At 36.7% G+C, this 26,552-nt stretch overlaps 1 protein-coding gene across 4 annotated transcripts in view; it reads right to left on the bottom strand.

The window, feature by feature from the left end:
* Nucleotides 1-26,552, bottom strand: part of LOC306862126 (delta-sarcoglycan-like) — a 310,739-nt gene that overhangs the window by 123,931 nt on the left and 160,256 nt on the right. For all 4 annotated transcript variants that reach the window (XM_079404770.1, XM_079404772.1, XM_079404769.1 and 1 more), the window contains one exon: nt 20,837-21,022. In XM_079404770.1, the coding sequence (XP_079260896.1) occupies nt 20,837-21,022 (186 nt within the window). The remainder of the gene's footprint in view (nt 1-20,836; nt 21,023-26,552) is intronic.

Below are 26,552 nucleotides of genomic sequence, written 5' to 3'. Positions count from 1 at the left end.
AGAAGCTGTTGATTTTAGATTCTGCTTTTTTTGTTTGTTTGTTTGTTTACATGATTACATATTAGGGACAAATCTGACATCTCCTATTTTTCAACTATTTTTATTAAAATAATTGACTCGTCATTCATTCCAGGAATCAGTGCTACATTGCTACACTGCACCAGTTCAAGTAATTTCTTTGGAAATTGAACTACACTGGTCACATTGGTTCTCATTTATCAATCTAACATAGAAACGAGCGCAGATCTGAGCGCACAAATCAATTTACGACAGAGCTCACGTGTGATTTATGAAACATTCGTATGCCGCCAATCCCATCGTACGAAAGATCGTGACGAAATGTGGCGGCAGACAACAATCGTAATTTGAATATCATGCCCCTAAAAACACCCCGGTTTAGAAGCCCCGCCCCTAGAGTTTACGACACGGAGAAACGTAACCTGGCCAAAAAGAGGAATTAATCTTATGAAAGAGAAATTGATCTTACTCCAAAAACACCCGTAAACCTTATAATGGCAAACAATGGCATTCATTTATATGTATATTAAATACCAGTAAATGAAAATATAATGAAAAAAATATAAACATTATAAACACTCCATAGCTTATTTAGTTCTCCTTAATCCACAACAAACCCTTTAAAGGAGTGCAATCTGTGATCGCGTGCAGTTGCTGACGCTCGCTAAAGCGTGCAATTGCTTTCTTATTTGAGCTGTTCAGCAAGGAGGGGAGAGGGTGGAAAGTTTGGGGGGTCACAGTAACTCGTTTGGCGCCGGCCCTGATACAACGTCAAGCTAAAATGAATGAATTAAAGCGAAACTAAACTGCATTGGGCTCACAAGCCTCTCTCATTCCACATCCAAATGTTTCCATTTTTGCCATGTAACATTTGGTTGCTAAACTATTATCTATGATGTAAACAAGGCTTTGTACTTCACTTGTGCTCCAAGATCCACCTAAAATATCACCCTTCACATGCGCAATGAATGTTTGTTTCAGCGCTGCACACTGATTTTACAGTGGGCCTTGTAAATTGTGCAATGTTATATTTATGTTTGGTTGACTGCATTTTAGTTTGATTAATGGCTGAAATGTAAAGTTAGTAACGCTGAAATGGTGTGTGTGTGTGTGTGAGGCACCGGCGTGATCAGTTAAATAAAAAATTTAAAAAAGTTATAGAAAACAAATAAAATGCATTAAGAGTGTCACAAAAACGAAAGTGGCCTATACTTGTCGCACTGTTTTTTTTTCTTTTGTTAATCTGTTAATTAAGAGAAATATATTTTGTGTAGCCATATTTATTTTATTCATTTTATAATTCGTTTTTCTCCATTCACAGAAGCGCTGTAGTCTGATTCGACAATATGTGATTCCTCACGGTCTGTTGTTTATGCTGCTATTTGCGCATTAAGCTAAAGCCCCGAAAGGAAAAAAAGAAAAAAAAAAAAGCTTGTCGATTTGGGAAAATAATCTAAATTAACAAAATGCTGTCATTATACAATTCTCCGAAATTCTCTATGCTTCACGCAAGTTCAGGCTAACTCAAAATAACTTTTGATAAATTCCAAGTTTTGCATAGAAACGACCGTACGCCCAATTTTCGGTCGTACGTTCGTTTCGTAAATGAGGCCCATTGTGTGTTTCTGATACAATACAAATATTTGTTCTCATAATAGTAATTCATTCATGAATTAGACACTGGTCGTTGTATGTAGGCCTATTTGTTGTTGCTTTCTTTCTTTTTTTTTTTTTTTACTCACTGAAAAGAATCATAACAGCAATTGGTTCATTAATGAAAATAATAATAATAAACCCTTAAGAGTAATTTGTTCATTGATGCAGTTTATTTATTTATTTATTTGTTTTTATTTACTAATGTGGTTGTGAATCACACATAATTACTACTACTGAAGTTTAAGCACTATACAAATTTGTTTTCATGCAGCCACTGAAAATAAGCACAGATCATAATTATGCAGAAAATGTTTTTTGATCCAACCCTGCTAGCAATGTCAGATTTTGAATGAATTGTTCTTTTAAGTCTGGTCTTTTCAAGTAATCATTTCACAAAACCATCTAAATGAATTAACTACATATCATGAAGAAACATGCATGTATCAGTGAAATGATCCTTGGCTTTACTAAAACAGGTAGGTTTGACTGAACACTTGAAAGTGCAAACTTTCTTCCTCTACTCAGAGCTCAAACTACTGACATGGAGGGCAGGCCTCCGGGGAAAGGACAGGGGCATCGTCAAATCATTACTTGGTCATTTAGAGACTCTCTACACCAGCTTTTGAACTGACAGTTATTGTTTTCCCCCAGAGAGTTCAGTTAATTCTGGTGTGAGTATCGCCGCAGGCCAAGAAGAGCTGCAATGTGTATGTGTAAATGTTTGAGTTCTCTAGAGCTCACTGATTCATGTTCACAATTGACCCATGCCTCACGCAAAACCCATGTGGCAGGCTGTTGGTGGGACTCTTACAAAATGGCAGTTAGTCATTACACATTTCCATAATAGCTCCGGAGGGTGCCAACGAGGCAGCGCTTGAACAAGAGCCGGCAGTGCAAGCTAACAGTTGTATTATTGATATAAATAGAGCTGTCAGAATCAGAGAATCTACATAGAAAATTCCATAATCTTGTAACCATGGTTTTGAAAAACAAAAGGACACAAAAGCTTTTCTCTGCGTTTATGTATGTGAGTGTTATTTTTTCCTCTTCAGAGTCTTCATGTACTTTTGTGGGATGCATAGAACAATTCTGCTTAAAAACCTCAGGTCTGAAAATCCAACATAATCATATACTATCTGTGGGTATTATTAAATAAAGTGTGTTTTCAGCATAAACGCACGCACGCACGCACGCACACACATTGTATCTACATATTGTCCATACATCAGAATTATTAGACCACTTGGTAAATACGAAAAAAAAAAACTTTAATACAATTGAAAATGGATCAAAATTGCATTACAAATTTTTTTTTTAAATAAATTCACTCACTGCTCCTGATCGATTAACTTTTCTATTCGATTAACTTTTCAATGCTTAATAAGAATCAATTTAGATTTAATTTACACAGTGAAGGCTATGCAGTTTTACTTTTACACTTGATTATTTCATTTCTGTAGTACTGTTCCTTACTAAGTAAAAATAAACCTGTACTGTGCATAAAAAACTTTATTAACCATTTTTATTTAATTTGTATTTGTTCTATTGTGTATCTCTGTCCTGATGTCTGCAATTTGATTCGTTGATCTTATTTTCACTAACAAAAATAAAACCAACTATTCTGATATTTGTGTGTGTGTGTGTGTGTGTGTGTGTGTAATATATATATATATATATATATATATATATATATATATATATTACACACACACACATATATATATTAGTTAGCATTAAATAAAATTTATCTTAATGTCAAATAAGATTTTAGTCATATTTCCAAAATCGGTATATGTATTTAAATATGTTTAAGGATAGAACTGATACTAATACTGCTTATGCCTCTATTAAATATATATATTTTTTTATGTATGTATGTGTGCATTTATTTATTTATTCAACATTAATGACACAGACAGCAGCTGGAATATTAGGCTGCTGTCACCTGATGCACATGACAATCTGGACACATATCCAATTCAAGACTTTTTAACTAATTTAAGGCTGTGATTGCTAGGACAATAACCAATAATTTGACCTATTTATTTATAATGTGTGTTTTATCAATTCAAACGTGAAAGAGAACTCTGTAGTACTGGCATGTGAATTTCTGTGCGCGTCTATTAGGTGAATGAAAAGAGGATGAAGAAGGAAATACAGACAACGTGTACAGAATGGAGTTCCCTTTTGCTTCTTATCGTGCTTGAATAGTTTTAAAACACGAATGAATGACAGCATGATCATATACTAGGGCTGCACGATTAATCGAAAAAAAAAATCATGTCGATTCATACATAAATGGGATCTTATTTCTAAATTACGGCGATTCACTTCTGTGTATTTCCCTGCATTCAGATCATGCTGCAATCACGCGTTATTGGTCACACTCACACAATAACAAAACACTATTAATTCACCAATCAATTATAAAACTCGATCACTTCTCTCCTCTCCAAAGTCCTCTGTCACTCACGTGACATATAACAAGGCGGCAGACCTAACCGGAGTCATTTTACTTGGTGGATTTGTAGCGGTAAGAGGGGAAAAAAATTAACCCCAGTGTGGAAAATCCTGGTGGCGACAGTGAGAGTGAGGATGTAACAATATTGGTATAGAAAAAAGGAGCACATTCCACCGTGTGGAACTTTTTCAGGTTTAAACTTGAAGACGATGCACAAAGAGTCATAATTTGTAAGCAGTGCTTTGGCATCGTCGCAGCACCGCAAGGTAACACCACTAATCTCTACAATCACCTCAAACGTCACCACAAAATACAGTATGAGTTAGCCATGAAAGACAAGGGAGCCACACCTCAAAATACCAGTCGCTAGACCACACAAACTACCATAACTCAGACCTTGTACGGCACATCGCCATACCCTCCAAGTTCCGAGCGGCAAAAAAAAATTACAAGTGCCATTGCTTATGATTTAGCTAAATACATAGCTCCAATCACCACAGTTGAAAACGAGGGATTTAAGGCAATGATAAAGATTTTAGATAAGCGCTAATTTGCCCTCTCACAACTATTTTGTGTCTGTACACTCAGTGTCGAATGACAGTCAAGGAAGAACTGCAAAATATGCAGAACTTCACGGAAACAGCAGACCTATGGCCAAGCCGAACCATGGAGCTGTATTTAAGCTTGACAGTCATTTAATAACAAGTGACTTCAACAGCTGCTGTCTAAAGACGGCGTTCTTCCCTGCTGATGACACCTGCGAGGATCTGGCACAGGGACTAAAGGAGAGTCTCAGCTCCTGCAGTTTGGAGGAGGAAAAATGGTGTGCATCACCACAGACAGTGGAGCAAACATTGTAAAACCAGCCTCCCTGAACAACTGGACAAGGCATCAATGTTTTGGCCATAGGCTATATCTGGCTATAAGTGAGCTGTGTATTAAACACCCAGTAACATTTTCATATTTTCATTTAAATCAGAAAAATGTGTCCTTTTTTTTTTTTTTATTAAATAATTGACCTATGAAGAAAACAGAATAAAATAAGAACACATAACACAGGTACTATTTAGGGCTGCACAATTAATCTAATGCAGTGGTTCTCAAACCTGTCCTGGAGTACCCCCAGCCCTGCACATTTTGTATGTCTCCCTCATATATCACACCTGACTCAATTCATCAGCTCATTAGTGGAGACTGCAAGACCTGAAGTGGGTGTGTCAGATATAAGGAGACATACAAAATGTGCAGTGCTGGGGGTACTTCATGGAGAGGTTTGAGAACCACTGATCTAATGCGATTGTCAGTAAAGCAGATTCTGTAATCAGCAGTAAATCTCCATTACCTGCTTTCAGATGGAGCAGCATTTACTACACAGAGCCGCAGTTCACTGACAAGATGCTCATGACAATTGCAGCATTTGCCTAATCGCGATTGAGATTTCATTTCGATTTATCATGCAGCCTTAATACATACATACATTAACCAGACATAAGCCAAAAAAATAAAAACATTTATTTAAAAAAAAATAAAACATTGAGGATTGTATTGTGTTTCTACATTTTAATCTGTCTTTTTAACTAATTACTTTTATTTAAAATTTATAATAAAACAAATGTAAAATAAATAAATAAAGTAAAAGCACACACAATTAAGTTTATCCTGCTTTATGTTTGTCCCATTATATTGAATTTTAATAGCTATTTTAACCCTTAAATGCATACCTCGGGTCTTTAGCAACCCGGTACATCATTCTCCACCCTCTCCCTCCTTAATTTTTTAAAGCTTTCTTAGTATTCCTCAATCTATTCATTATAAACTATATAACAAGAAAAACATTTTTAAATATAAAAGAATGCCTGTTTTCTGATAATTTTTTTGTAAAAAGCGTATAGGGTCGCTAGACACCCAAAGTATTTTTTTCTGCGCAACTATATTTACATATGCGATGACTCAGTATATGCAATGCATCTTTTTTCCTCAAGGTGGCACTGTTTGATACACAATGATGACCTGATGTTTCACACATAATTACGGCAGGCATAAAACAAACGAATATCATCAGCAACAATTTAATTGATTTGAATGACTTTACTGCAGATCAATTACTATACGCAATGAAATACAAATGTCACTGCCATTTGATGCTGAATGTGGTAAATAAGCTGCCTGTGATCAAAATATTGAATATATTGAATAAGTAATTGAAAACGATCATTTTGAGAATATGGTTGCAATCGCAAATATGAGACAGATGCTGAATATACTGTGAAAGTGCACTCGATGACGATGACAGCCATGGTAAAATCATCTGCTCAAATTTAACCATTTTAAGTGTCAAAAGGTAACAAAATATGCTTTATTTTATTCTTCTGCAATTGTTCTTAAAATATTAAGAGAGTTTTGTGCATTTTGTGCACTATTGCAGCAGTTAGAGATGCATCTGTGCTGGATATACCTGTATAGGTCCAGGTCGCTAAAGACCCGAATATGTAATAATGATTGGCAAAACATTCATGCATTTAAGGGTTAACATTTAATGCAAGAAAATTTATGGAATGTTAAATTAATTTACTGCAGAGTCGATAAAGCATATTTTTATTTGTAGAGAATGCAATGAAAGATTCACAAATTGACTTTGCAAAAAGCTTGTGGCCTACTTCAGCCATAGTTGGAAGCGGAGGATGGAGCTGTGTTGAGAGGTGCTGAAATCGCGTTTGGTCTCGTACTGTATCGCGTATCTTGTCAGTGTGTGCACTTGCTTGGCCATTTTTAGTTGATAAACAGGAAAGTGGGTTCAAGCGCCAGCAGAAGGCAGTGTAATGAAATAGTCTTTAAGAGAAGCAGTCTATCAGCGGAAGTTTAAAATCAGCTCGTAAGTGTATTTACTTGTCTCAGTGTTTAGCGCATTTGCCGTTGCTAGGAAACGCTTATTTGTTTACTGTGTTGAGAGGTGCTGAAATCGCGTTTGGTCTCGTACTGTATCGCGTATCTTGTCAGTGTGTGCACTTGCTTGGCCATTTTTAGTTGATAAACAGGAAAGTGGGTCCACCTGAATTGAAATGGTGATTTGTTGGATTGGTATAAAAAAGGTTATTATACCGCAGCAGCGGTTGCGGCAGTCATCATGTGAAGCCCTCTTAGTGTGAAGACCGAAGAGTGTAAAGACCATCAATTCTACCGTGCGACTCAACCGGGCAGGGACACCGGCAAGGGATAGAACTATCGCTTTTTTTTTTTTTTTTTTTTTTCATTTATATGTTTAGTATTGAAATGTTATATGCATGTGTCAATTTTATTTAATTTCTTTATTTTCTTAAATATGTGGGTATATAGTATTTATAGAGTTGTAACTTTTAGTTTTAGTTACTTTTTCTTATTTGTAAGTCGCTTTGGACAAAAGCGTCTGCTAAATGACAAAAGTAAGTAAAGTAAAGTAAGCTTGCTATTGCCCAAAAAGAGCTCAACCTGCCTAAACACCAGCTTAAAACAGAGTGCCCAACAAGATGGGGATCCCGACAAGCTATGGTCCAGAGGATCCTTGAACAGCAAACTGCTCTCCTCTAACCGGAAGGCTAGACACCTGACACCAACCTGGCAGGATATCGAAGTCCTTGAAGTGATCAACAAGACGCTCACCCCACCGGCAGACTTTACTGATGCTCTGTCAGGAGAGCAGCATGTTACTATCTCCTCAGTTAAGCCGGTCCTCCACCTTTTTGAGACAATGATACAGATCTCACACCATCAATTAAGTAAAAAATCCCGCAGTACCTTAAAGAAAAGTATAGTGATCGACACACTCAGGAAGTGCTCGACATAAGCCCTATTCGGACGGTAACTGTGTCTCAAGGGGGATGTAAGTGATTTTCACCATTTACAGGGGGTAGTTGGTGATTTTAATGCAGTCCGAATCCAGGATGCCGGTGTTTTTCTCTCACCACCCCCTGTAAAAATCCCCGGCCGAATTACCTACTGTTTTTTTGACAAAAACCAAGGTCGTGTGGTAATTTAATTGCCATCCGAATCCACATCTCTGATTTTACGAGAAAAAATCGATTCAAAATTCAGTGTTTAAACCCTTTTTGAGCACTCCCGAACATGTAAAGTTGTACTTCGGTATAATTTGCATACATATTTATTTCTGAAATGCTGGAAAGTATTTAAAAGAACAATACTTCATAACTGCTCCACCGCAGCAACTGGGAGCAGAAAGAGAAGAAAAGCATGTAAACATTCAAAATGGGTCTTTATTATGGCAGCAGCAGGTATGCATTAAAAATGTGTATTATAAACAGATATATGTCACGTATAATTATATAAATATTATATAATCCATAATATTATAAATTATATAGTCTATTTTCCTATTTTTAAACAGGAGATTTAAATAATCAAATAATAAGTAGGATTATTATAAAATATGCTTGGAATAATAAGAATACATTTTACATAAGTATTTTTAAATACATTTTACACATTAATAAGAATAAATTTGTAAATAAAATTCATTTTATTTACAGCAGACAATCATGTGACTGGCCACGTGAGCAGGTTCACATAACTCCCTCCTCCACTGTGAATAAATTGCCATCCGAATCTATGAGTTTTATCACTGAGGTGATATGTAAATTTATTTTTACAAATGTCCATTTGAGAAACAATTACCGTCCAAATAGGGCTATAGCCACAGTATTGGATCCACGGTGTAGAGCTTGGTCGAAAACAAGAACACATATACAGGTCTATTAACAGGACGGCAACATTCCGGAAGAAAAGAATACTTTCACTATCTGTGGTCATAAAGTTCATTAACGACCAGCACTGTGCTCAAGCATCCTGCCCTGCTCTCCCTAACGCCTCATGAGACACCCCCCCCCCCCCCAAAACAAAGGGGCATATGTGTGGAAAAATCTGGAATGTATTTAAAACAGGACTTCACGGTTGTTTCTTATCACTTAAGCATAATTCAACCAGAAACAGGACAAGACCTTGTCATTTGGAGAGACTCCGGCACAAACCCTTCCTGATTCCCTGACCATTAATGCAGTAATTCAATGATGTTATCTACAGAGAAGACGGTTTTACAGCCGATGTCCGAAACTAAGCAAAACACCAGATCTCCATGAAAGGGACCTTCCCGTGACCTCACGTTTCTCCCCGAAAGAGGAACGCGCCTTTTTGCTCTCTAACAGACAAAGAGACGCAATGCTTCGCTCAAGTATTTTAAAAGGTACAAATTATACTAGTTTCTGCTATTGAAGCAATATACTCGAAAACAATATATACAATATATTTACAACATATATTAAGGTTGTTTTCATGTCATTTATAAGCTTGCTGTGTTATTGGAACTTATGGTATTGTTGTAATCTTTTGATGTACAATTTTCCTGATCACTATTTGTTCAGTTTCACATGCTTGGTGTGATTATTTAGAATTAAGGATTGTTTCATCTATGGCTTAACCGCGTAATGGATACAATTGATATATGTACTTTGGTTACGCAAAATACTTGGTGTTTGATTTCGAATGAAAGCTGATTTCCTTGGCAGTAATCTGGTGTGGATGAGAATTGTCTTTTCTCATCAATGTATGATTACAATACGAATAGAAATCTGCTGTCAATAATTTCTTCATGTGATAAAATAACTGAACGGATAATGTATGCACGGAAAAAAAGCTGTGCAGGGCGGGGCTCCGCCCCACAGGAAGAATCCGATTGGGTCAGTCACCCGTGGGTGGATCCCAAATCGGCCCGTTAAAGACAGACACCCAAGCGTGTGTCTCAGGTCAGGCGGAAGCTCAACTCGCTCGTCTCTCTCTGTTTGCTCACGCGCTGTTGGAACTTAGGTTCCTGCTCGGATCGCGCTGCTAAACGCTTTCTGCCACTAACATCACGGCCGAGCATTGAACAGCGATCAAGACTCAGTCAAACTTCGAGAGAAACTTTAACATCTAAAGCCTCAGAAACTGAAACCAACTTCCTGGGAGCGTCAAGTCAGAACGATGCCAACCAACCACTGAAGAGTATTCTCGTGACGACGACCTACCAAGCCGCCAATCTGCGCATGGCCTTTCCTGAACCCGGAAGGAACTGAACTCAACTGAAAGCAAGGAAAGTAAAACAATATTTCCTAAATCTGCTGGAAACTGGTTGTATTCATCGCTAAGCGTAAAGATAGAAGAGTTCCATGCATGTGATTTCCCTCAGGTTGAAGTTAGAGCATTCTTGAAAACGAGCATTAGAACCTAGAACTCTCTTCAGATCAAAACAATTCATTGCCTGCAATTTGTGTGTGTGTGTGTATGTTTAAGTCTTCTGTTTGTGTTGTGTAGCTTAGTATTGTGTTAGAGTAGTGAAATAAACTTTGATTCTATTAAGAAATCTCACATCTGTTGCTATGTGATTTTTCAAGTCTGAAATTATTTGCCAAAGATCGCGTTGCCTGCGTTCATGAATTTTGATAAAGAACTATTTGGTTTGTTTTATCGTTGGCCGCTAATAAGATAAACTAAATTGTTAAGAGATAACGTGCTGATTTTAATGCTTGCTGGACAAGTCGTTAATGAGGTATCGTTAACAAGGTATAAGTTGGACGTTTTGATTAATATTGATTAATCATGTAAATATCAATATTGAATCTTAAGAATAGATTCCACAAAAGCTAAATAAAATAAGGGCTAATCCTTTACAACGGTTTAAACTGGACTATGTCAGTGAGGACAACAAAGTCAGTGTCAAGGACAGACTGAAGAATGAGATGACTAGCATTGATATGGTAAGGTATCTTTACATGATTCATGATATTTCTCACAGAGTACACAATTTACATTAGGCTCCATTGTTTACAGTTGCAAATAATTGAATTTGATTTAGCTAAGCCTAGATTTAGCTTAGTTTTTAACTGCTGAGATGTTACTTTTGTTAGCAAGTGTAGAATATTAAGATGTTTAATTGATCTTTTCTCTTTTCCAGCAAAGTCCCCCCACAACGGCCCCCAGCGGCCAGCCTTCGCTGCCCCCGTAGAAAAGAAGAGAAAGACCGTAGGCAATTTTTTTTAAAGCAGCAAAGGGCAATGAGGCAGCAGCACCATCTGATGCTTCTTCTCAAGAGAATGATGTTGATATGGAGCTAGGCTAATTTCTGCTCACAAGAAACATTGACAGTGAAAATGACCCCATAGTATGGTGGAAGGAACACAAGGGACAATATCCAAAACTGTCTGTGCTGGCAAGGAAATACCTCTGTATCACTGCTACATGTTCCCCATCAGAAAGGGTTCTTAGCACAGTGGGGAACATTGTAGCATGCCTGCGTTCCTCCCTGAAACATCAAAATGTTGATAGGTTAGTGTTCTTGGCCAAGAACCTTTAAGGTTCTGTGCCAATTGGAGCAAAAAGCATGGGTTCTATTTAGTTATTTTTATTTATTATTGTTACTGTTCTCTTATGTTCAACAATGTAAAGCTTTTAAATTATTCACTTTAAGGGGTCTAAAATAAAGAAAATATACTTTTTTTGTTACTACAGCACTTTATTATACTAAATGTTCAGTTTTTTTTTTTTTTTTTTTGGTACTTGTGCAATACATTTTGTTTGAAAAAAATGAGAATCATGTAAAAGAATCTTGACCTCAATTCCCATGGAGAAAACTCATGATTCACATTTTAACAAGAATCGTGCAGCCCTATCATATACTGTAACCCTAGCCAAAGGATACCAGCAAAAGCAAATTCATTGTTAATATTTTTTACAAATGATATTAACGTAATTATACAGCATAAAGTAAAATGTATTTATATATAGTAACAATATACATTTAGACCTTTTGAAAGTATCGTTTTAATCATCATTTTAAATTAGATTTTTTTCTAACATTTTTAGTTTTATAATTAAATTTATTTATTATTCCACTATATGAGATTGAGTACTGAATTAATCATTTAGCTTGTATCAGTCTTCAGAATATTCTTGAAGATTTGTATACAAACAATTTGTGGAATTGCTGTAAGTTGTGTAAGAATATGCTGTAACAATATGCTGCAAGTTGATCATTTTCAAACTGATGTCATTTTCAATGCTGTTAGTACAGTGATAGAAAAGTGTCTATCCATACAAAAAAAAAAAAAATATATATATATATAACAAATGAACACTGTGGATATACCATGGTTTTACCACGGTGGCTGGGATCTCTGCATTTATGGATCGCAGAGACTTGTCAAAATATTATAAAATGGTAAAACATGCCTCATCAGTCCTGAAATGGACGTGCACTGCCAAATAGCTTTGAAATTAAGACATTAAAACTTCTGAATGGTAGTATATTAATCACATTAATATAATTATATTAATTACATTTTGTCTAGAGCAGTGGCTCCCAAACCTGTCCTGGAGGCCCCCCTGCCCTGCATCTTATGTATGTCTCCCTTATCTAACACACCTGATTCCACTCATCAGCTCGTTAGTAGAGACTGCAAGAACTAAATTGGGTGTGTCTGATTAGAGAGACATACAAAATGTCCAGGGGGTCCTCCAGGACAGGTTTCGGAACCACTGGTCTAGAGAATGACTACTGCGTGAAAAGAAAAGGATGTGCCATCTCAATCTAATACATTCTCATCTGATGTCAACATTGATATGCACCATCCTTTGGCATCTGAGGACACTAAATATTTAATTATCTTCCAGCCTTGACACTACAGCCTACACCAAGCTGCCACCCAGCAATTTGAGGTGACATAAATCACGGAAACATCCAGCTGCTCAACTGCATCTACACTCTGTACAGACCTGATCTCCACAGGCCCCTTGACAACCCAATGTCCTTCACGCCATATTACTCCAGAGTAACACTCCCTTCACAAGAAAGCTCAGAATCTCAATAAAATCAAAATCATGAGTTGAAGTATCACCCCACATTTTGCATAAACACAACATTTAATCTACATAAATTACAAATCCTACAATATCTGCAAACTCATTTTAGTCACAGTTAGGGATTAGGCCCCAGGCCTATACTGTAAAATATTTTATCAAATAACCCAAGTATGTGCTTCCTGTGGTAACATATTAATTAAAGGGGACCTATTATACTCCTTTTTACAAGATGGAAAATAAGTATCTGATATCCCTGGTGTGTGAAGTTTTAGCTCAAAATACCCAACAGATAATTTTTTATAGCTTGTTAAATTTGCCACTTTTAGGGTATGAGCAAAAATACTCTATTTTTGAGTAGGGTAAACGTACCTATTAAGATCACGTACCCATTAAGCACACTTCCATTTTTGAGATTTTTATCCTACTTGATGTCTTAACCAATTGATATGTTTGCTACTACATACCTCCTACAATTTCAAGTCAATCAGATCATTGCACACTGAGATATGAGTCTCCATGTGTTCCCTGCTAACACACGACGTAACCGTTACGTAATGTATTGGTAGTTTTTGGTAATTTCATGATTTACCAATAAGCAACCTAACCACGACGTCGTATGCACGTAATTCCATTACCATCCCATTACCAACTCACAACGTCGTCAGTACGTCCTCCTAACATAACAAGATAACCAAGAACGTCCCAGATATGTACTCTAATCATAATATATTGGTAACTTCATGACTTACTGACAACTGCAACGTCGTATGCATGTAATTTCATTACCATACTTTTTGTACATTGTTTATATGCTCTCCGATTGCTCCATAATGCTATTTAAAAAGTGTAAATAAACTTCAGACACAAGATTGACCGTTCCTTAAAGATAAAATGTGTTTCTTTTCACCAATTCAAATATGGACGATTGCTTTTAATATAGGAAGTGAAGAAATAGATTTTAGAAGTTTCAAGTTCTGTGTCACTGCACAACCTGCACATCCCATAGATTATTTGTTATTAATATTCACAAACCATATGTAAATATAATGTATATTTGGCATGGCAGAAATTGCCCCCTTTGGGTTATCTCGTTGAAAATGCTTGTGCTGTGTAGTACACCTGTTAACAATCGACATTATAGGCATTTAATATGCCTATAATGCATCCATAAAAACATTAAATATCTTAGTAGTTCAAACACCATAATAAACTACCTTTATATAGCCCTATTAATAAAATCACATTAATAGGAATGTAGAACTGTTAAATATATTGAAATTTATTTTGAAAATATATTTTAAAAATACATCAAGTTTAAAAAATTTTCATGATACATGTATAAATGTGTACGAAAAAATCTATTCCTATTTATATGCCTTAGTTTTTAATCAATGTTTTTTCATTGTTATTTCTACACCAAGTTTACCATTTCTAAAGCTATTATATTATACTATATTTACGTAAATTCTGCTTGTTTTAATGGGCTTCTACGTATTTTAATGGGTGCGCTCGCTGAACTGGAGAGGAGGAAAACGGGGCAGCAGCTCAACTGTCAAACAGCTAAACGCAGTCTCTCACTGTTGTTTTCACTAATTTTAGGTAAGTTTAGTCTCTAAAATTACACAAATAGTACATACAAGTGTTCCTGACACTTTTTTTTCCATGTAAATGACACGCTTCCGTTGAATATTTACTTTACAGAAATGGTTTAGCGTCTTTGGAAAAAGTCCGTTAACATCTCAACCGTGAGGCTAACTAAGAGGTAAAGTAACTATAGACTTGAGCTCTTGTTTCTGAAAGTTTAGGCTTTTAATGTCATCTTATGTGTAAATGAGCATTTTTTTATATAAAGGTTTTGCTGGCAATTTGCCGATGGATGAATGGAAGTAAACTAATTAATTCAACCTAAAAGTATGCACAGTTAATTGGATAACTTACGCCACTTACATGGAACATAAAAATGGGCTGAAACTTAAAACAGGTTTTGATCTTTCATGGTAAACACATACTGATACCACTTGTTCTGTGATTTCAGAAGTGTCAGAAAAAAACCTCTACGACACAGGAGAAGTTCCTGATTTAAAAATTTCTGAAGGGAGCTGCTGACAGACAAATAGAAAACACAAGTGATCTGAGAAAGCTTAAATAACTTTATATGCATCTTTCACAACAAATTTTACCTATATCACCATGCATCTTTGCAAAATTGTGTGTGTGTGTGTGTGTGTTTGTTTGTTTGTTAGTTATTTTAAAAGGGCTTTGATGTTCAAACACTGTAAGAGCATTACTAAATAAGTAAACCTATAAAAGATGTATGTTCTGTTATTAAACTGTATATTCTGTAAATTATTATTTTTCTTTTCTGCATTTCACCTCTGCTATAGTTTAAATAAACCTGGCATTGTACCTATAATACATATTGTTGGCTCTGTGACAGATTGTTTATTGTCATAGATTCTTCCATGCTGATGGCTGTGCACTGGAGTTGGAGCGTCTCTAGACATTATGAACCATATGACTTAAGTAATACCTCAAACATACACTACCTAAAGTTTAAGGGTCAGATTTGTCATGTATTTGAAAGAAGTTTTTTATGCTCACCACTGCTGCATTTATTTGATTAAAATACAGTAAAACAGTAATATTGTGAAATTACCATTTTTTTATAACTTTTTTATTTCAGTATGTTTTAAAAAGTGATCAAAGCTGAATTTTCAGCATCATTATGCCTGTCTTCAGTGTAACTTGATCCTTCAGAAATCATGCTTTGCGAAAACAAGAATAAATTACATTTTACAATATTCACATAGAAAAAAGTTATTTTAAATAATAATATTTCACAACATTACTGTTTTTATTTATGATCAAATAAATGCAGTTTTCTTGGTGAACATAAAAAGACTTATTTCAGAAACATAAATAACTGACCACAAACTTTAATAACACAAGGGTTTCGAATATTCATTCATTTATCAAAGTGTGCTACACAAACAAATTAGGTATCTTTGGAAAGAAGACACTCTAGGCTTTACTATCTATCATCCAGAGTTGATAATGCTCAAAAAGATAAAAAGTTATAGACACTGATGTGCCTTGAAAAATATTTTTCCACACTGAATGTTTTTTTAATTTCATATACAAATACATGAAATAAGTCCTGGAGCAATCCAGAAAAGTAATGGATTGAAAGCCACGTGTCTCACGAGTTTATATTTCAAATTTGAAGAAGATACCATGAAAAATGAGATTCCTGCAATATTTTTTCTGAAACTATTTATCTTCCTACCAGCCCTCTGTTTGAGGAAAAATACCCACCAAATGGATTGCAGAACTATTTTAGTCATTATACATATTAATGACATGGTCATACAGTCAGTAATAAACACGCTGATGTCCGTCCATACATATGATAATCATGCAGACACGGCCACATTCCCCACACAACACACACATATATAAAAAATGTTGAAGAAAAAGAAAACAAAACAGTTTTTTATGGATAAAGCAGATCGCTAAGTTACGCCCCGCTCAGATGACAGCTGCGTCACAGCGTGCGTCACGCTTTCAGGAGAGAGCGCCAAATTCAAATAAACTATATTCTGCTTTTTTGAGACTTTTTTTTCCGTAGACGGTCTCATTCTGTTTGTAAAACTGTATGCTACAACACCGTGTTGTTTTTTTTACCACCAAGACGCTCTTTTTGAGCGTAATTTATCCCATAACAGATGCGAACAATAACTCTCCCGAAGAAATTAAATGTAAACAAAGGAATATTCATCCTTATTACAACGTTATTGTTTCGCTGGACTAAAAGTGCTCGCTGGGATGTTGTTCTGTGGACCCGTACCTGTCTAACTAAACTGGGATTTCAGCAGTGGATGCGTTTGTGACTCGTTATTGCAATGAATCTGGTACGTACTGATTTTTTGATGTGTACTGCTTACACAAATGTAGCAAATACATTCCTTATAAGCTTTCCATCGGAAAACAGCGATCTGTCGTCGATCAGAAATGTACCCATTAAGCACAGCTAGACTTTTTTAATTTAATGATGTATATCTTAATTGAAATGCTTTTGTCATTTAAAATAAAATTAAATATTTTTGTGTGAGAGATTAATATTTTATTTTAACATAACTTTTTGTATTGAAACCAATATCTCGTGCACTAAAATGTCTCAATGTAGATTTTGGTGAACTTAATAGGTACGTTTACCCTATGTCGCTTTAAATGCAAATGAGCTGGTGCTCCTGGAGAAGAGGGTGGAGCTTCAAGAGCTCAAGCTCTGGCAATAACAGTGCTAGCCTTTGCAAAAAAAAAAAAAAAAAAAAACCCTTCCACGATTAGTACAAGCCTGTTATCGAGACTCCTATGTTCATTGGTGCATCCAAAAACACAACACTTGAAATGCCTCTTTGGTGCTGACATTGTATATCTCCAGCAGCTACAGCAAATAAACATGGCGGAGTCAGACAGCTGGTTCTCACTCAGGGCTGTCTATGCTTATAGGGCAGTGTCACAAATGGGCTTTTTCCCTTTGGTGATGTGTACCTAGGAAGAATCTGAAACCGCTCGTTCTGAGAAACTATCATTTTTTGAGAAAAAATGAGTGGGTGGATTTCTACCAATATAGGCTGGTTGTTTTCACACACTGCAGCCACACAACTGTGTTCAAACACCTTATAAAAGTGATTTTTGCATAATAGGTCGCCTTTAAAGGTTTTCAAATCAAATTTCTGTTTGACTAAACCAATCAGACTGTGTACTGGATGGGATAGTCACTGGCATTCTTTGTGTGGAATTTAAAGGGGGGTGCAATGCTGTTTCATGCATTCAGAGTTGTTTACACTGTTAAAGAGTTGGATTCTCATGCTAAGCATGGACAAAGTTTCAAAAAACAATTTGGACATATAACAGAGTATTTCTGTGACAAAAATCTTACTTCCAGGTTCGTACAACTTTCGGAGAGTTTTTTTTCGATCGTGGCTCTTCATGACGTAAACGAGGGTGGAACTCCTTATATGGGCATTTCTCCCGGAAGAACGCGCCCGTGCACGCATCGACCAGAGCGAGAGAAAGAGTGCGCCCATGAACGCACTTCATTCGGCTGCACTGCACAGGACTCGCTCAGGAAGAATGTCTCTAAAGAAGTATGTTTTTGGTTGTGAGGGAAAGATAACCCTGTTCAGCCTCCCGAAGAACCCAGCGTTATGTAAACAGTGGATGAAGTTAGTTTTTTCAGGGCAGCAACAAAGTTTGTCAAGTGTGTTTGTTGACGAACGTTTTATAAACAAGGCCCAGTTCGACGCTGGATTTACACATTGTTTGATACTGAAAGAAGGAGCAGTTCCAGCTATAAAAGATCCCGGTCATGATTCAGAACTGCAGATGGTAAGTGAAACGGCATCAAATGTCTCTGTTGTCTTGGAGATCGGCGCTCAAGTGCTCGTCAGTCGTCACTCCTTAGCTCCACCCATTGCACACCTCCAGGAGCTTGGCTTTTTTCAGAGGGAATCGTAAAGCTGTATCTTTCTTTTATAAATATGATAAAACTAAAGACCTTTTGGAGATATGAAGGATGCAATACTACTCTATAGGTACTCAAGATAAACATGAGATTGGGTGAAACTGTGTGTGTTATGTCCCCTTTAAAGGTGGGATAAGTGATTTCTGGTAGCCAATGTTGATATTTCACCAAAACAAAACAAACCAAAACAAAACAAACATGCCCCTACCCCAAAAGGGTCTCGCCCCTATTTTGATAGCTCCGCCCTACACATACGTACGCAACCCATGCAACGATTAGTTCTGTGAAACAAAGCAAAACTCATTATAATCAGTGATGCTGTCTACACTGGACGCGGCACGGCGTGGCACGACACGACAAATCCCCGACAGTAAACTGCTGCCGCGTTCTATTTATGAGGTATTAACACAAATTTCAAATGATTTTTAACGGTTGCTTTGTCCAGTGTAGATAGACTTTAGCTATATATTAGCTATATATATATATATATATATATATATATATATATATATATATTGTGACGGGAGGAGCAAACGACAGACACAGTGGGTGTGGCGTCAGGCCTCGGAGAGGTTTTTATTAAACAAAATACTCAAAGAAAGTGTCCAAAAGGGGGTAAAAGTGTCCAAAATAAACAGGGGATCTGGTGTTCTCGTCATGCTGCGGGGTTCGTGAAGGGAGGCAGTGTTCAGAAGGGAAGGGTCCAGGGAAGGGGCGGAGTCCGGTGGCGGCACGCGCTCCCCTCTCGGGGCCGGGGCGCGAGTGGCGGCGGCTTCTCCTGAGCGGCTTCGTCCAACGTCTGTCCTCGGCACTTCCGGGGGATTCGATGGTCCGGCATCCGGGCCCGTCAGCCGTCTCACGGGTGCTCGGCTCTATCCGGACTGGGGGTCCGGCAGCTCGCGTCTTTGGCGGTGCGGGAATCCTCTCAACGCTCCCTTCCTGGACCCATGAGGACACCAACGTGCATCCACGGCCGCCGCCAGTTCTAGCTGTTTCAGCGCCCCTCCTCTCTCACACACCTACTCCCGTCGGGAGCCTGGTAAAGGGCGGCGAATACAGGACGGGGTGGTGATGATAATAAGGGGGGAGGCAGCCGACTCGTCACAATATATATATATATAAAATTTGTTTTTTGTTTTTTGGAACAGGTCTCTCTCTATCTTTAATGCATTAGAAAAAGGACAGCATGTCATTTCCCCAAGAACACACACACAACTATGACTCATCGCAGGTGCTGAGGATTACTACAGCAATAGATGGAGACTGTCTGCGTGCCTAGAGATTTAATGCATGGAGAAAATGGCAACAAAGATAAGGGTTCTTGCTTTTGGATTATTATTAAAATAAGCCCTGTGACCAACAAAAACTTTCTTGTTCCTTACAGGTTTTGTTCATCATGATAATCTTCCCAAATGAACACATTTATGAATTTTGAAGCCTAAATACAATTACCAGAAGTAAAAAGTGAAATGTAGGCTACAAATGTACTACACCACGGTCACATGACTTCAACGTCACCCTCACTAAGCTTCTGACAACTCTGTCAGTCTTTGTTACTTACTTTGAGTGTGTATCAGAAGAGCAGAGACGTTTTGGGACATAATACCACAGACCACTGTGGCCAGTCTGGCCTGTCAATCATCCTGTCACAGTTAACATCCTCAAATACACACACTCCATATTTATTTACATACATTCCAAATACAAAATGAACATTATATATTCACAACAATCTTTGGTTTTTTTTTTTTCTAAATGTTTCTTATTAGCAAACATGAACAGACAGCAAAAGATTTCCTCACAGTTCCTCTGCAGAGAGGGCATCCCCTGTACCAATCATCTAAGGATGTAGATTCTACAAAGTACTAAATCACCATACAAATGTTACATGAAAGTTTCAAGAGTATGTTTATAGAGGGTGTTGCGTCGATGGGTGGTTTTGGGGTTCTGTGACATCTCTGCCCCATGGCCCTTCCTTTGATCCAGCACTGCTGTACATCCAATTAATCAAGACCCAAAGCACAGTAGGAAAAGCTGAAAAGATCAGTAAACAAGTGGATGGAGGGAAGGCAGCTGGTCTCAGAAAACTGAAGCTATGTGTGAAAACCTGAACATATCGACCACTGAGAGGTAAATGAAAGCAGTAGTTTGCCTAGCTGAAGCTCAGAGAATGCAAAGAGAGAATTGGCAGATCACTATGATGGAGACCTGTCATTTTTGCTTGCTTCTAAGTCGGTCAAAGAATCGATGCCCGGCAGGTGGAAATGAAGGCCAGAGTAAAAGACTGCACTTACTATAGTGAAGTTCATAACTTTGAGGATCCAGATGGTGAGAGCAAGGTTGACCACTATGAGGATCATGAGGAGTAGGACAAAGAAGTAAAGGCAACGTTTCCGCCAACCATAGATCCCCACTTTATACACTTGTGGTTTTTCAGTACTCTGGACATTGTTTCTATGAGGGCACTGTTCCTGGGTCATCTGCAAGAAAACACAAATGAAATGTTAATTACATTAATTGAAGATTCTGTCACATTTTGTAAAACACAGATACATTTTGAAAGTAAAGACTGGGATGTGTACTCTCACATATTCAATGTGTTAGTAAAATATGTAAATGTTTTACTTTTTCCAAATTGGCACGTTCAAATAGATTTTGAAAAGATTTATATGTCATTGATCTTTAAGGTGCAATGGATGGCAGTTGATTGGCTATTATTTAAGCTCCTTGAATCTGCACTTCTGCACTGATAAATCTTGAATGGTCTTTATTTGTGCTTATTCTAATAGTCCGGTAACAAAAGAGAAAAGACACTGTACATTTCAAGAGCCTTAATAAATGACTAATATCTCTGCACAGAATACAATTTGCTGTCGACAGCATTTTGAGCAGAACTCTTTGTTGGCAGAGTCAATCGCATTTGACAAGCACGCACATTCAGGCAGCACTGAAACAAATGACTTCAGACAGCTCTGTGAAACAAGGTACAGAAATGCTAAATAAAAAAATTCAATGAGTTTCCTGTTCTCCATATCATAGGGTTTTACTACCCATTCTGCCCTGATCATCAGCTCCTCATATTGTATAATGACCCTCATTTTAAGTGCAAAATCTGTCATGATACAGCGCTTCAAAGGGAATCGCAAAGCATGTAAAACTTATTGTTATTAAAATAGGCCCTGATTTCAATTGTATTTGAGCAGTGGGGAATTTGATCATCTGCAATATGTTTGAGCACCCTTGCCCTTTTTAGCATCCTCTCTGCCTTATTATAAGTATCAATGGATGTAAATGTGTGTAGTAACGACACTGAAATAAAGAACAACAGTAAAAAAAAATAATAATAATAAAAAGGGCAATTGGGATAGTCTGTCACTTTTGCCCTATTTAGAACAAAATTGTTCATTTAGAAAAAAAAGAAAAAGAAAAAATCAATAAAGGGAAATCCATGGGCTGGATACCCTAATATGACCAATAATATATATATATATATATATATATATATATATACATACATATACACACACACACACAGTGGTATGAGAAAATTTGGTAACCCCTTGCAGAATCTGTTTAAATGTGAATAATTTTAATTAAAATAAGAGAGATCATACAAAATGCATGTTATTTTTTATTTAGTACTGTCCTGAGTAAGATATTTACATAAAATGTTTACATTTAGTCCACAAGATAAAAAATAGCTGAAATTATTCAAATAACCCATTCAAAAGTTTGGGAACCCTTGGTTCTTAATACTGTGTGTGTTTACGGATTATGGATTACTCTTTCGTCTTGCCCTGCCTATATCTGTTTGCTGGTGTTGACCACTACCTGTTTTGACCTCATCTTTTAATAAAGCTTTGCATATGGATCCACACACCTCTTGTCTCAGTCGCTCCGTAATAGAATACTCGGCCACACAAGGATCCAGCAGCTTTTCAAATGGACATTGGCCAGGTATGGACACAGCAAGACTGTTATTAGCCCTCGAGCAGGGCACGTGTTTCTTTGAGGACTATAACCAAGATTATTTAGATATTGCATATTTCTCTGATCTTTTTTTCTGCAAGGGCGTTAATCAGCCGTTAAGGACTAAACATGTTCGTGAGGCATTCATCCCTTAGTCAGTTTATAGATTAATCTCTGTTGTGTGTTGGCTCTTTATTTGCAGTGGGTTTTGCGGAGGAAGAACATGACATCGCCTTAGTGCCAGTAATGGTAGCTGCGAAGTACTGCAAGCTCAGGGACATTCGAGTACACTGATCGCAAGATGGCAGTGACTAGGCTGTGTCAAGTCACAGCTGCCAGTCCTGAGTCAAGTCAAGTCACAGTTGATCGTCCAGAATCTCGTCACGTCACCGCTGATTGTCTAGAGTCATGTCACGTCACCGCTGATCATCCAGAGTCTCGTCACGTCACCGCTGATCATCCATAGTTTCGTCATGTCACAGCTGATCATCCAGAGTCTTGTCACGTCACCAATGATCGTCCAGAGTCAAGTCATGTCACAGCTGATCACCCAGAGTCTCGTCACGTCACTGCTGATCGCCCAGAGTTAAGTCACGTCTTCGAGGTCAGTTCTTCAGTATCTCAGACTGGCATCCAGTGTGGAGGATCCACCGCTGGTATCAGCCTGTGCAGCTGGTATGGTTTTGAGTTTTTTGGACCCATATAAGCCTGCAGGGCCTGACAAACTGGAACCGTTTTATTTTAAGTTAGCAGCAGATTTTATTGCTGAACCATAAACTCATTTATTTAATCTTTCTATATCCCATTGTGAAATTCCTAAGATTTGGAAATCTGCTTTTCTCCTTGGAAAATGTCTTGGAAATTTGTTTCGCCTCTTTTTAAAGGGGGGGGGGGGGGCTTTGCAGCTGAACAATTATAGACCAATATCTAAATTATGTATTTTATCCAAGCTTTTGGAGAAATTATTAAATGAACAATTAAAAACTTTCCTGGCAATAAATAATATTCTTTCTCCTTTTCAATCCGGATTCAGAAAAAAAGCATAGTACTGTCACTGCTGCTATGAAAGTTTTTAGTGACATTATTGATACCTTAGATTGTAAAAAAAATAGTTTGGCTCTTTTTCTTGACTTATCAAAGGCTTTTGACACAGCTGATCATGGCATACTCTTAAATAGACTCTCCGTTGTTGGTCTCTCTGAAAATACTATTAAATGGTTTGCCAGCTATCTTAGAGAACACAGTGCGTGTTTTTAAATATTGTACTTCATCTTTTTTGTCACTCTCCAAAGGTGTGCCTCAAGGGTCTATTCTGGGACCTATTTTATTTTCCTTAAAAAAAATATTTATGCTATAAAATTCCAAATGCTAAATACCATCTGTATGTAGACAACACTGTTATTTACTGCTGGGCTTCATCAACTTCTCAAGCACTTCACTTTTTACAGTTAGCATTTGATATTGTTCAGTTGCGTTTATGTCAACTTAAGCTGGTTTTAAACACAGATAAAACTAGTTTAATGATTTTTTCAAACTCTAAAGTTGTATCAAGTAATCTTCCAGACATTATATCCTTCCAGGGAACAAAAATAGAATATGTTGTAAGTTATAAGTACCTGGGCATCCAATTTGATAGTCAGTTAACTTAAGTTACATATTGATAAATTTCTTTCAAAACTTAAGCTGAAATTGCGGTTTTACTACAGAAATAGATCTCTATTTTCTTTAAAAGCAAGGAAGTATTTGGTATCTGCTACCTTCTTACCACTCTTGGATTATGGTTATCTGCTGTATATGAATGCCCCAGGATATTATCTAAAAAAAACTTGATTCTGTTTTTCATATCGCCTTACGTTTTATTACTGGTTGTAGTTATCAAACACATCATTGTACTTTATATGAGAAGGCTGAGATATCATCGTTGTATAACGCGACTAAACGAGACGAAATAACGTTATAACATTTAGTTTCGTCTTGTTTTAGTCTCATTTTATTCGTCAACAATATTGCATTATACATTTAGTTATCGTCATCGTCACATTACCAGCATTTACGTCTCGTCGCGTTTTCGTCACGTGATAAAGGTTCGTTGACGACGATATTTAGTCATAATTTTTGTTGACGAAAGCAACACTACTGGCTACCAATAGTTGTTCGCGTTAAATTCAAGGCATTAATGTTTGCCTACAGAACCACCACTGGCTCTGCACCCCTTTACCTAAATTCATTACTTCAGACTTATGTGCCTTCTTGATGCTTGCATTCTGCAAGTGAATGACGCATTATTGTGTCATCCCAAAGAGGCACAAAATCACTTTCACTGACTTTTTCATTAACTGTTGCCATCTGGTGGAATGACATGCCCAACTCAATCCGAGCAGCTGAATCCTTCAAGAAACAGCTAAAAACACATTTCTTCCATCTTTATTTGATCCTCTAACTCTAGCACTCTCTAATCTAATTCTATTTTATCTATCTATCTATCTATCTATCTATCTATCTATCTATCTATCTATCTATCTATCTATCTATCTATCTATCTATCTATCTATCTATCTATCTATCTATCTATCTGTCAAAAAAAACACAAACATTTGACCCTCTATCAATTGCATATTTATTCTCTAACTGCTAGCTTTTCTATAACACTAGCTTTCTTTTTTCTATTCCATTTACTTGTTTCTTATAAAATAAAATAAATAAATAAAATAAAAACACACTAGGTTTCTTGCTTTCTATATTCTATCTACTAATTTTCTTAAAATATATTCATGTTCAGTGCCATTTGTCATTTATTAATTTACTCAGTTAATAATTTATTTCACATTTAAATAAATAAATAAAAAACAAATGATTGATTGATTGTACTTATAAGTACCTAATTGAGAAAACTTTAATCATTGACAAGTTGAGTGCATTAAATAATAATAATAATAATAATAATAATAATAATAATAATAATATATATATATATATATATATATATATATATATATAGACCACATAGCACAGATTTGCGGGGCACAGCTTGAATTCTACACTAACAGTTGTTTTCAAGGCTCAATGTAGAGTGTGGAGGCTCAGGATTTAAGAGTAAATCCCGCTTTTATAACAAATGTCATATGTACCCTTTGTTCTTTTTGTGAGTCTGGCAGGTTGCAGTTCTTGAAATTTTAGAAAGGATGATGCTTTGCTGTTGGCTCTAAAAAAGCGGATTGTCAGAAAGCTGCAGAATATGAAACACCTGCTTGTAGTTTAGCCTCCCTCCCTGGTGCCTACACTTATTGGCAGCTCACTGGAAGAGCTGCAGGCCCATGCTGTCACCTTCAAGAGCAGTGCTCTTATACACTCACCCATTCTTGTGTTTTTCTACATTGCTTATAGCTAAAAGCTAATACATGGACCATTTAGTTTGTTCTTTTAAACATTCATCCAGCACAAAGTGTATTTGTTTGTTTGTACATTTATCATTACACAGATTTTGTCATAGAGGCTTCTGAGGCCACTTGTTTCCACTGGGCAGTCATCTGAACAGCTTTGTGATTGTGCCTAAGCATGCACCTTCACAGTTTTACACTGACTGCAAGACTTTGTTTCCTTCAAAATATCATAACCAAGAAGTACAAGAATCCTATGGAGATAAATGTGGTAATCCAAATATATAGATAAACTAACCAAATATTTTGTAGACCTACACTACTGTTTAAAAGATTTGGGTTGGTGAGAGGTTTTAATGTGTTTGAAAGTCTCCTTTGCTAAATGCAGCCAAGATTGCATTTATTCTGCTAAAATAAGTGGCAAAATTTTCAGCAGTCTTTATTCCAGTCTTTAATCTCACATGATCCTTTAGAAATTATGTTGAGAACAGCTGTGCTGCTTAATATTTTTGTTTAAACAATAATACATTTTTTTTCAGTATTCTTGGATGAATATAACCTCGCAGCATTTATATGAAAGAGATTTTATGAAATTTGTCCAGTCACTTCTGACCAGTTTAATGCATCTCTAGTGAATAAATATATTTAAAAAAATAAATAAAAA

This window comes from Barbus barbus (assembly GCF_936440315.1).
Source record: "Barbus barbus genome assembly, chromosome: 43".
NCBI classification, from domain to species: Eukaryota; Metazoa; Chordata; class Actinopteri; order Cypriniformes; family Cyprinidae; genus Barbus; species Barbus barbus.
The sequence above is the reverse complement of the archived record's forward strand: the minus strand, read 5'-3'. Positions and strand labels throughout refer to the sequence as shown.